At 38.1% G+C, this 13,062-nt stretch overlaps 1 protein-coding gene across 1 annotated transcript in view; it reads left to right on the forward strand.

Moving 5' to 3' along the window:
- Positions 1-13,062, forward strand: part of LOC146375043 (VPS10 domain-containing receptor SorCS3-like) — a 52,235-nt gene that overhangs the window by 21,606 nt on the left and 17,567 nt on the right. The window contains exons 3-11 of the mRNA XM_084947754.1: positions 4,386-4,485; positions 4,597-4,755; positions 4,879-4,952; positions 5,783-5,847; positions 6,478-6,596; positions 9,511-9,600; positions 9,863-10,042; positions 10,516-10,662; positions 11,568-11,670. Of these exons, the coding sequence (XP_084803880.1) occupies positions 4,386-4,485; positions 4,597-4,755; positions 4,879-4,952; positions 5,783-5,847; positions 6,478-6,596; positions 9,511-9,600; positions 9,863-10,042; positions 10,516-10,662; positions 11,568-11,670 (1,037 nt within the window). The remainder of the gene's footprint in view (positions 1-4,385; positions 4,486-4,596; positions 4,756-4,878; positions 4,953-5,782; positions 5,848-6,477; positions 6,597-9,510; positions 9,601-9,862; positions 10,043-10,515; positions 10,663-11,567; positions 11,671-13,062) is intronic.

Consider the following 13,062-nt stretch of genomic DNA (forward strand, 5'->3'; position numbering starts at 1 on the left):
CACATGCATATATAGAAATGCAGTATTAGGAAGAAGCAGAGTTTGCACCAATCTACAAAGTTTGTAAAAGTTGATATTTCAGTATGACTATCTTCATTCTTCAACACACATTTTCAAAAAAAAAATCCCTTAGGCGAGTTTTCTTGTTATTTCTTCAAGTATTCCTCAGGAATAGTTTTCCAGACTTTCTGAAAGTCATTCAAAGCTCTTCTTTGAATCTTGCCTGAAGTTTGCTCTTTAACCCACACTGCTTGAACAATGTTGAGGTCCGCTATCTCGGTAGGATAATCCATAACTGATAGTGTTCCATTGTGTGTTCTTCTATCCAGGTATGCCTTTACTGCATTGCCAGTTGACGCTTATGCAATACTATATAGAATACTATATGTTAATTATAACATTAATTTTGAACAGATCTTGAACAAACAGTGGCTGAAATGCAGACCTAAACCGTGACAGTGTCCACCATGTTTAAAGACTACTATAAAACACTCATATTAGTACCTCTGTCTCTCTGCATACTGACAAGGATCTGAACCAAAATTTTCAAATTGAGACCATTTCTCATGATATTTTTGAAACAGTAGATAGAATGAAGGAGCAGATGCATCTTCATGTCCTGTGTCAGGTTTTTGTTGGATTTTTGCTTTTAGATACTCTTTCTCTGCTGTAGATAGTTTTGTAGACCTGGCACTTTTCCTTTGTCCTCCATTTCTCCAGTTCCCTCAATTTTCTTGAGGAAACACTGCACAGCATGTCAAGATTTTCAGCTAAGAGCTCTTTGCAAATCACCTTGTTGGTGCAAAAATACTATTTTACGCCTGTCAAACTGTGTTATCTTTGCCATTATTTGTAGATTCAGCTAAAGAAATGGGAACAAATCATGTGTTTATGGAACAGGCTGCTTGTAACAAAGTGCCTAAAGATACAATTTAAAACAGTTTTTTTCTGCGAAGCTGTCTGATGCAGCACCTTTTTTTTATTTGAATGATTGCTACAAAAGCTACACTGTAAACTGTCAGTTACAAAGACAAGAATCAGTGAAAAAGCAGCCAATGTCCAGTTTAAATTAACTTTAAAATAAATTCAAAGCTTTGAGAACTATTGCTCAAGAACACTTTAACAAATACAAGAAAGTCTGGGTAAAAATGTAAAGGAATTAGGCTGTGCTAAAGACTTTTGCACAATATTGTACATTATGTGTATTCCTGAGGCCAAACAACTGTGTTCAAGAAATGTCCTATAAGATATGGGTATTTCTTTTAAATATTTGCACAACTAGCTTTTAAAAAATAATTGCAGTGACTTTAGTTAGCAATCTTGTGTTTCTTTACTATAGCAATATTTCCTAGTAATCTATAATCTTAATCCTTTTTAGATGTAACATGTCTGTAATTTAAACGTAAATAGTCCACAGCAAATTATCTACCTTATACAGAAGTGCCATGGCATAATAATCTAATGCATGGAGACGTCACAGTGATGTCTGTCTTTTTTCTGTGTACCTATGTTTTGCCTCTTCGTGTTTCGCTGCTTTTTGCATGCAAATTCAGGTATCAATTCTGCCACACAGCATGGACACCCACTCATACAAAATGCAAGCTCAAATGTAGTTATTTGGCAGTCTATAGTAACATTAGTTTTGTAGCTGGCTAGCAGACATGTTATTAAATTCAAGCAAATCAACAGTTTAGATGCCGTGTTTTGGGTAAATGTCTAAGTCACATAAAGCTCCCCTGACAATACAAATCCTATGTGAATAGTGGTGTTGTCTGCTCTTTCCTTTGGCTTTATTGGAACCAGTAGCTGATCAATAGAATCAGCAGTGTGATGTCATACACTAGCCTTGCTTTCACTTTATTGGCAAACTAGTCATTGAGCCAAATGTATTAATTTGCTTCGACAGTGGCTTCACCTTCACTAGCTGATGTCATCCTTCACTGCACCTTTTTTGTATTTCAGCTGTTCCTTCTTGTTTTTACAGCTTTCATGCAGCATGCATTTGTATTGCCTACTAATAGCATGTTTGTCAGCAGTGATAATACATATCCTATCTCTTGCATACTTGTTTCTGTGCATGTGAGTCCTCAAGCTACAAGATTGTTGCTAAATTACATATCATTCTTCATATAACTACACTGCATGCACAATCACTTGGCAGGTTAGTATTCACCATATAATAATTTCTATGCACACTTTTCAACTCCAAAACATATAAGCCTAAAAGCTTGTTGCTGTTTATCATTTTCAGGTGATGTTTCTGTAATATGAGAGGGAGCAGGCTAAAATGATTCACACTGTTTATTAAGGTGTTCATAATTACTGGACAAATTAATTATCTCAGGTAGCCCACGATGAGATTTAAATAACAGGGAAATATCAAAAACCATGCAGTGACTTTTAGATGTTTGCAAAACCTCTTTGAGTGACTAACAAATAATGAAGTGTTTTGTTAAAAATGGCACAAATTAAATGCAGAAGAATGTGGGTAACCCCTCCAGTTCTGGCTGAACAAGAACAAGATGAAATGACAGTGACTGTTTTTGGAGCAGACAGATGTGTCCGTGGCTGGATTACTAAACACAAAGTGCACCGGCCGGAGGTGGAGGTGGAAAAGGGGTACTGGTAAGAGCTGCTATAATTAAGGATGAGCTATTTGGACCTTTTAGGGTTGAAGGTGGAGTGAAAATTCCAAAGTTACAAGGAAGTTTTTGGAAGATTCTTTCTTCACATTGTGATACGGGAAGAAGTTGGCAGTATTTAAGAAGGAAAATCAGGAAAATCCTCTATCACATGCATACAAATCCTTCAACTGCTAGCCAGGGAGGCCTCAAAAATGACTTGGCTCTCTTCTTCACCTGTCCTAAATGCTGTTAAAAACCTTTGATAAGTTTTGATGTTTAAACAAAAGTTGATCTTAACAAAGGGCCAAAGAGAAAACATACTTTTCCTGCATTAATTCTACTGGAAACACTCCTCAGAGACTTTGGTCCATACTGACATGATGAGATCACACATTTGATGCAGATTTCTGCCACATCCCAAAGGTGCTGTACTGGATTAAGCTCTGGAGACTATGGAAGCCATTTTTTTATGTTCAGGAAACCAGTGTGAAATAATTTGAGTTCTGCCACTCTGCTGGTCAGCGACAATACTCAGGTAGACTGTGGTGTTTAAATGATTGCCAATTGGTACTAGGGGGCCCAAAGTGTGCCAAGAAAGTATCCCTGACACCATTACACCACCAGAAGCTTGAAGCATTGATACAAGGTAGGATGAATCCATGCTTTCATGTTGTTTACCTCAAATTCTGACCATACCATGGGAATACCCAAGTACTCTCAATTTTTTAAATATTCAGACCAGCCCGTCTGGCACCAACAGCCATGCTCCATTCAAAGTTACTTAAATCAAATTTCTCCCCAATTCTGATGCTCATTGTGAACATCTCTGCACACCTAAATGCACTGACTTGATCGGCTGATTAGATATTTGCTTTAACGAGCAGCTGAACAGGTGTAACTAATGAAGTGGCTAGTGAGCACAATTGTAGAGTAATTAAAACGTAGCTTCCCCCTTGGAACACAAGTGATGAGTTGCCAAGTTATCTGTAATTTAGGCTCCACAGTCTGGAGAGCAAATTAAAGTTTTGGAAATATTTATATAAATACTGAAATTGTATTTTCAAAAATAATAGGCAGATGTTGCAGCTAGTTAGAGCAAATTAAATTAAAGCTGACTTCAAAGCTTTAACTTTTATTTATATTTATTTATATGCATGCACACTGCTGTGCAAATTTGTATGTGACTCAGCATCTTGCTTTCAAAGCTGGGTTTTGCTATTTACCACTCAAAATACTTGGCGTTGCTGCCTGAAGCCTAAGATACAAACAAACAAAATAGACGCCCGCTCACTACTTGCTAAAAGCACCGTGGGGTTACTTTTAGCAGTGATTAATTTTATCTTTTTATCCAGCATATTTCTGTAAAAATTAGCTCTACACTTACTACTTGAAAGCCCTGCTTTTCAGCCAAACACCACCCTCTGATTACATTACACATTTAGTCCTTTTATAATCTGAGCTGCAATGAATGGCAGTTTTTAGTGTAGCAGTGTTTTTTAACGCAGCACTTTACAGGAGCAACAAAACCTACATTAGCATGAATGTAGACTGTGCAAGTAGATTTTCATCCCTTAAAGCAAAAGGCTGCCCGAATGGTAGAAAATCAATCGAAAAAAGTATGGTATACTCTGGAGTCTTCTAAGAAAAAGTGATTTGCAGTTAATGGGCTAAAACATCCCAACACTCTGCTATGGGGCTTTCAAATTTGTCTCTAGTGGATTTTTTTTCATCAGACATGAAATGTTTTTTATTTGTGTCCAGATCCACTGATTATGGGAGCACCTACACCAAACTCAACGACAAAGTGGGTTCAAGGACAGTTTTAAGTTACCTCTACGTCTGCCCTACCAACAAACAGAAGGTTAGCATTTACCTGTTGCTTATTACATCTTCCTGGCGTGAAATCTTTTTTTCACATACATGTATATGTGTGTGTATATAAATACACATCATCTGGCCCTTTGTACTTTAGATAATGGTGCTTAGTGACCCAGAAGTAGAGAGTGCTGTTCTCATCAGTTCAGATGAAGGGGCTAGCTTTGAAAAGCATCCCATTAACTTCAACATCCTGAGCCTGCTCTTCCATCCCGCGCAGGAGAACTGGATACTCGCCTATAGTCATGACAGCAAGGTATCTTCTGAGTGAATCCACAATGAAACTTAAAGTGGGAATAAAATAATGTACGATGCTCAGTAACATCTTATTCCTGAAAATTTTACGCGTGATGAAGATCAGCCTGTTTTTGTCTTGCAGCTGTACAGTTCGATGGACTTTGGGAGGAAATGGCAGCTTGTTCATGACAACGTGATGCCAGGCAGATTCTACTGGTATGATTATGTCGACCCCCGTCTTTCTTTTTAACTCCTTCTGTACAGTGATTGCAATTTGCATCATCATAGTGTTCACGACTCTATAGTCTTAGAGGGATCCTGTGACCTCTAGTCAAAAGCAGATCTCACACACAGCAGTCGAGCTCGAAACTGATTATATCCACATCACATAGACCTGAAGGAATATGTTTCTTTGTCCATAGCACAAACATGACATGCTGTTTTTGTTGTCGCTGTCATTTAGTAATCTTGACTGTGCGGGCACAAGGCAGTGAATATTGATGTGAGGCCGTTTATCCCTGTTTGTCATGGTATGTGTCAAACCCAGTGGGTTTTTTGCTGGGAAAGAAAGGACATTGGTTGGAGGACATCCTCTCCACATGCATGAACAGTTAGATGTTTGATAAATAAGAAGAGCGCAGCGGGTGAAGCAGCACCCGAAACACTGCATTATTTGTCCACTTGAATACTATTTCTTCATGCACATTATGCCAAATAGTTATTTTTCAAAATAAGGCTGGAGCCTCCTACAATTTTGTAAAAACACACATTTGCCATGGCATGTGTTTATGGGAATGGGGGATGTTTTGCCAAGCCCCCCCCCCCATGCCATACTACTCTTCTTTTGCCGTTTCCTTTGTTGTTGGTGAATTGAGATTAATTGCCGCTGGTGGCACAGATCGTACATTGACTGATCTACAGGAAATAAAAACATATTGTTATGGGTTTCACAGAATAGTGATGTCCATCTGAGCATTTTTTTCCTTTTCTTACCCACCAACCTTTTTCCGCTCCTCTTTATTTTCTCCTCCTCTTCTTCTTTCAAGGGCGGTAATGGGGCTGGACAGAGAATCAGATGTGGTCCACATTGAGACGCGCATCGGAAAAGGCCGTGAGTACTGCACTCCAGTTTGCTGCAGTAGCAAGACCCACAGGACCCCTTGCCTCTCATTTAGAGCGAGGTCACGGGCAAGATGAGACCTGTTCTTCTGTTCAGATTGGTCCCTGAAGTCTAGTAAAGCAGAATAGGTGTCTCCTGACAAAAACGGAGAATTTTAGTGGGCTGATGGATGTTTCTTCTCGTTAATCTCCCCCCTGAGTTTCATAGACAAACCTCAGCTTCCCCTTTCTAAACAGCGTGGTCTATTCTGTCAAACCAATTAAAGGAATCTCCTGCATTAGAAATGATGCTCATATTCCTCCTGTGGTGAGAAAATGCGTATCAGAATTACCATACAACCTCTCCTTGTCTGGCACAATAACATCTTGAAATTTACTTTGTCGTGTAACGCTGCCAGAGCTTTGACTCTAATAGTCTTGAATCTAATTTGGATTTAAAAAGTATTTGGTGACTAGTGTCAGTGTTTGACTGTTACACAAGCTGAAAATTGTTCCAGAGCGATGAACTTGGAGTGGATTTTGGATTTACATACTGTATAGCAGCTCCACTGCATACAAAGTACTGTTTGAAGATAAATAGTTGTAATCAACTTCTGATTGATTTCCTTTTGTCTCTTTCCAGGTGCTCAGTATGTGAAGTGCAGAGCCCAGCGATGCACAGAAGGCAACAGACAGTACCTCTTCCCTGGACACGTAGACACCAACTCACTCGTCGTACAGGATGAATACGTTTTCACACAGGTTTGCATAGTAATAGATTACTTTCCTCGATTAAACTAAGCCAGTCGTCGGCATCTTTTCATGCAAAGGTTGCTGTCTATGTGATTTTTTGATTTTCTTTTTCTTTTTTTCATTGTCGTTTGTTTTTATTTTGCTCTCATGTGCACCCAATTCATCCTTTTCCATCAAAACCCATGTAATAGCTTTCTCCAACACACCTGTTCCCCACTGGCCCGATGTGTGTTTTGATTATGTTTTGTCTCGTTCATGTCAAGGCACGCTCAGTCTTTGAGTTTCCACACAGACATACTCCATGCCTGAAAAAGGAACTGTGAATAGACAGGTTGGTGTCCTTATTATCATTCACTCTGACTTTGACTCCAATTAGACAGCCACAGTCAGGGTCATTATTAGAAAATTAAATTTTCAAATGCCCTCCACTGTCATTGATTTCCATCCACAGCTATGCAATTTTCTCTTGCTGGTCAGGCTTGATGCATTTTGGTCATCCTTGACTGTACTAACTAAATTTCGGGAAAATAAAAAAATCAAATTATACTACTTTTCAGTGGCTGCTTTCATTTTAAATAAACACCCCTAAATATTTTCTGTTCATTTTGATTTATTTATTCACAGATTTAATCTTTTGATATGATATGATGTTGCAGCAGCAATGCTAGCAGTGACCTAGTTTCACTTTCAACACATTTAATCCACTGACTTGATTGGAATGGCTACCGTGTAAGAATGAAACTGTATGAAAAAAAAAATCACAGTGTGATTCAGAAATGGTGATTCAATAAAAAGCCCAAATTGCATTTAGCTGAGATGAGATTGACCGTCAAGGCAGAGGCAGACACGAGGAAGATGCTGGTGAAAATAACTGGACATACAGGGAGGGTCTGCACGGAGATCTGGTGGCACAGATGACTTTCTTGTGACTTTCATTGCTTGGGGCAGTTGGATTTAACTTGACAAAGAGTAATGAGGTTATCGATTGGGCTACAACGAAATAAGCAGTCTTCAACACCTCCAAAGTCTCTTGGGAGGGAAGGAACAGCCAAGTGCAACATCCTCAAAAATGTGGCCTGGGAAAATGCAGCTCATTGATTTTCGATAGATTATTCCATTAGGGTCCTAATGTAGTGTGTTGGGGGACAAACACCATCCTTCTAGTTGATTAGAAAATAAGCAATCAAGTAGTGTTGCCCTGCCTGTAAGTGGAAGGGAAAGTGGTAGTGCATTAAGATCTCCAAGAAACACTGTAGATAAAGCCAGCACAATTTTCAGTGCCTCTTAGCTTTAGACTAATTGAGATAATGACAGTAATTTCTGTTGTGCTTAATTTTTGTCTGCTTTCAACACTCTGGAAAGCAGTGTTCATATACCACCTTCGATAGAAGTCTCTGCATGCCCTCTTTTCACAACAGAGTGGGGTGCTGTCCAACTCTCATGCATTGCTGTACAAAATATTAGGTACTATAATTGGTTTGATATCTGTGTGCCATATAGTACAGTCGAGGAGGCTTTTGATTGGCTCCAGATTCAATTTGTAGCATTATGGCAAACTTAAACATATAATCAGAGAGAGGTTGAATTTCAAATTCGATACCCAGAAAAATATTTTTATTATATATTTATATTTTTTACATATGTATTTTTTTTAAATAAAAATATTTTTTTTAAAAATAGTGGTTCATGCAGATGTATTCAGCTTCAAACCTGTTTATTTTACGTCTTTCAGGTGATTTAGAATCATGTTTTCATTGTCAGTCAGAGCTAGACTGCTACTCTTTCTGTCTGTTTCCCAGCTTCAGTCTGGGACTTTTACAGAAACAACAAAAATTTAGACACAAATAATTGCTATCCTGTTACAGATAGGCAGAACTGATGAGGTTTGCTAAAGATAAGGTTTTAAGCATTGTTTTATTATTGACCATAGCTGCTAGCTGCTAGCTTATTGATAATGTGGGTAACTAGTGTTAGCTAAACAGCTGACATTAAGCTCTGTTAACAAGTTCAAATTTATGATAACTGTTCAATACTAAAGTGCTGTTGGAACAGGAGCTTCACTGACCTCCTGAAGAGTGGGACATCAGTCTTTCAGATGCTTTGCCAAGTTTGTTATGCTATTCATGTGTTTAGCTGCTAGTGAGGGGAGGGGCTGTGTGCCTCTCTGCAACAGTGCTGTGTGAAGCTCTATGTCACCTGAAGGAGGCATAGGTGACACTATTGATATCAATACTGCATTAAAGGAGTATGTAACCTGATAGTTATTTTTAGTATCAATTAGCATGCACAATTTTTTTTGACAACCCTGCTGAGTACATATGCTGCCTACTGAAAAAACAGCAAAAAAAAACAAAAAACAAGTAAGTGTACCATTGCATTTTTTCCCAAACCACTAGAAGATGGTTTGGTCCAGGATTATACAAAGAGATATAATCCCCAATGAAAGAGAATCCATAGGAGCAATGTTTGGCATGTTCGGCAACATGCTTTGAATAACCTAGTACCTTGAAAAAGTGTTTGCAAGCCTAGGAGAGTGCTGTTTTAAAAGAAAACGATGGCCACAGTAAAAGGATTTTTTTCCTTTTTTTTACGGCATTTTAGCTACTGATGAAAATGACTTTCACTTTACTTTCTGCACCTTTTTCACTGTACTGTATGTCTTGTAAACACCTCCCATCTCAGTTTGGTTTTCATTTGTCTGATGGTCTACATAGGCTTTTCTATGTAGGAAAAAAAATCATACCAACAGCAACGGCTATAATGGGAATGTGCAAATAAATTCCACTGAACTAAATTTCTTTTCTTTCTGTATTACTGTGAAAAAATAACTTTCAAATATGATGTATCTTCCTGACACAGGGGTATATACAGTGCATGTGATCTGATTACAGAGTGACAAAGCTTTTCTGCCTTCATTGCAAAGGTAACCAAGTCAGGACGAGCCAGCTACTTTGTCTCCTACATGAGAGAATCATTCAAGCGGATGAAATTACCTAAATATTGTCTGCCAAAGGTGAGCAACAGAAATAACAACTACATCCTAAAAGTGTTTGATATTTAAGAAAAAGAAAAGATATTGTTATTGTTTCAAATCACCTTTGTTGCTTTTTGTTTTAAGAGTTAAGTCACATGACTTTTATGAAGAAATGTCACATTTAAGCCTTTTAATGCCGTCTCTTCTGAGACTATTTTGTGTTTGTTTGCCTGCATCTGTCATTCTTACCCATTCTGTCTTTCCATCTGTCCATTTTTCTCTCGCACACATCCTACTACAGGACATGCATATTATCAGCACAGATGAGAAGCAGGTATTTGCTGCTGTCCAAGAGTGGAATCAGAACAACACTTACAGCCTGTATATCTCAGACTCTCCCGGGGTCTACTTTATCCTTTCATTAGAGAACCTGAGAACCAGCAGAGGACCTGCGGGTAATCTACTAGTGGACTTTTATAAGGTGTGTAGTTAGCCTTGTTTATGGACTGATGTTGGCACTCCACCACTTACTCCCTTTCCTGTTACTGTGCTGGAGAACTGTTAATTTATGAAGCTGTCATTATATAGTAGGTTTTAATCCATTAACATCCTAATAATACAATAATTAAAAATCAGAATTTTGTTGGCAGTATATTTTGTCTGAACAGCTACTAAAATATGGTGCATCGTTACACAGTAAACTATTTAAAGCTGTTTTGAATTATTAACAATAAAACTTTACATATTTTGCTCATAATGCTGTACTTTTAAATAACATTTTTCAAAACATGAAATATCTTTTCATAGAGGTTTTTTTTTAAAATTGCCATGTATTTTCAGCCTGCTTCCACTGAGGCTCAAAAGACGAGTCAATAATTATAGATTGATTTTCTAAACTAGAAGTGAAAAGGGCTTAGACAGTAATGAATGCATTTTTGTTGTTTTCCTTCTTAGGTTGAGGGGATAAATGGCATGTATCTTGCCAACAAACTGGTGGATAATTACATAAAGACTTTCATCACATACAACAAGGGGCAAACATGGTCCCTGCTGCCAGCTCCTGCCACTGATGTGGCTGGAAATAACCTTCACTGCATTCTGGTGAGCTTGAGCCTCTGGGCAGGAGTGAATGAATGCTCTTATTCATGCAAAATTAAGCCTATGACATGAAACATTCCTCAAATGTTTCAGCCTCATCAGCTGTGTTTTGGATGTTCTTGGAGACTAAGCCATTTTTGCACCAGGCCAGGTGCCAGCCTCAGCATCGACTTGTCTTTTTAGTCCCCTAAATGACTGAAAAGATGCTTTGTTGGAATATTCTTATTATCAGTTTAAGTCACAGAGTGTCATTGCATTACATTTTAGGGGTCTAGACTTTCCATTAACCTCTGAAATTTCAATTTAGTACCTGTAGTCAAACAGAACTAATGAAAGTTAGATTGCACTGAATTACATTATGTGGCTGTGTTGTTTTTCAGCAGGTATGATGTTCACCTAATCCAGTCAATATGTTCTTCAGAGACCATTTAAAGTCATGTATATTCCTCAATTAATAGCAGGCTATAGTCTTTCTGTGTGTCTTACAAATGACCACTATGCTCTCTTCTGTTTCCTGACCCCCTCCTCCAACCTCAGCCGTATGAAAAGCCTTATTGATGTTTTTCGGTACGCTTTATTCGGGGAGATGAGTGAAATGATTTGAATCAATTTTGCCATTTTTATCAGTGCATCTTGGGGAATTTTAATTACATGCCTTGTTTGCTTTAGAATGAAACAATTCAAATGCCCTCTGTGTCCTCTCAGCCATTTCTTTTTTTTTTTCTCCTAGCAGAGAAGATGAGAGGAACAAAGTATCTTTGTTTTATAAATGGTGTCTGAAAATGTTAGCACTTTTCGCTCAACGGGAAGAATAGTTTGAAAGCCGAGCTAATTATAATTGCTGCTGTTAAGATCTGAGATATATATTGTTTCAACTTGTGCTGTATTTGAATCCGTTTTGTTGACAGCCATTTTGCTCACTGCATCTTCAACTGGAGATGTCAGAGAATCCTTACACATCCGGACCAATCACCAGCAAAAAGTCTGTTCCAGGAATTATTGTGGCTACAGGTAGAGTTACATTAGGACATGAATTTAAGGTGCTGTGCAAAAGTCTTGAGTCTCCTCTCATTTTTTAAATAATTTGATCAAAAAATAGGAGATAGGTGCACTGGAGAACTGAAATATGTGCACATTTATATGGAAATTAAATATAGAAGCGCAGAGTTCGTACAGTTCGTTTGAGCTTGAAAGTCAGTAGTTGATTTGATCTTCAACAAAGTCTGAGCTCTGTTAGGCAAGCTTCCTTATCATTTCCTTAAGTAGTATAGAGGAATACTTCTCCAGGTTTCTTCTTTAGATGATGGCTGCCTTTTGTTCCATTCTCTGTCAAGATGTTCCCACATGGCTTCACTAATGTTGAGGTCTGGGATTTAGGGAGGCCAATCCATGGCTGATGGTATTCCACGGTCTGTTTTTTTTTTTGCCCAGGTATGTTTTTTTTATATTGACAGTGTGTTTGGGATCACTGTCATGCTGAAAAATGAAGCCGTTGTTTTCCAGACACTTTTGGATGGTGTTGCATGGTGAATTGAAATGTGTACTTTTCTGTGTTCATAATTTCATCAGTTTTGAGAAGATCCTCAATGCTGCGGTAAACCATTACAGAGTCTCCACCATGTTTAACAGATATGTATCAGACACTCAGTGTAGTACCTCTTTCCTGACCTCCTCCATATATGTTGATAATATTGAGAATTTGAGGAGATGAGAGGAATTTGAAACAAAAACTTCATATCACTCAATTTCACTGGTAAGTGTCATTGCTATCCAGACCCATTCAGTTGTTGTGTAATTTGACAAACCTCAGGCTTTTCTCCCTTTTTCATTTACTACTTTATACCTGTCAAAATGTGTTATCTTTGACATTTTTTGTAGATTCAACTAAAGAACTCAGAATAAATTGCATGATATTGTGACAAAATTGCTAACGATAATAGTTTAAAATTGGTTCCTTGCTTCCACTGATGTGGAGACACAACAGTGGTTCATGTTTTGGGTAAGGTACTTGTTTTATTGCTGAAAATGGTCAGGCACAAAAACTGGACTGAAAAGGAGAACGATTGCAGCCAATGTCCAAAGGAAATCTATGAAATACCTTCAGCCAGCCTGGAGACCTATCGGTGGCGACCCCGATAAAAATTGCAAGACAGTCCCGTATCCTCTGCAGCCAAATATAAAGAAATGAGGTGTAGCTCAAGACTTTTGCACAATACTGTTGCACACAGTGCCCTCTTTATGTCATTGAAGTCAAATATGAAAACTTCTCAGACTAAATCTGATATTTCAGGTGAGATGATTAGATCAGGCTAAGTCGTAAACTGTCATTTTCCTGCAGTGGAAAATGAGAACATACATAGCTTCTGAGTGATTTCTATCAGCTGATTGTGCACATAAGTGAGT

Source organism: Perissodus microlepis, chromosome 13 (genome assembly GCF_051167445.1).
Source record: "Perissodus microlepis isolate ML-2025 ecotype Zambia chromosome 13, ASM5116744v1, whole genome shotgun sequence".
NCBI lineage: Eukaryota > Metazoa > Chordata > Actinopteri > Cichliformes > Cichlidae > Perissodus > Perissodus microlepis.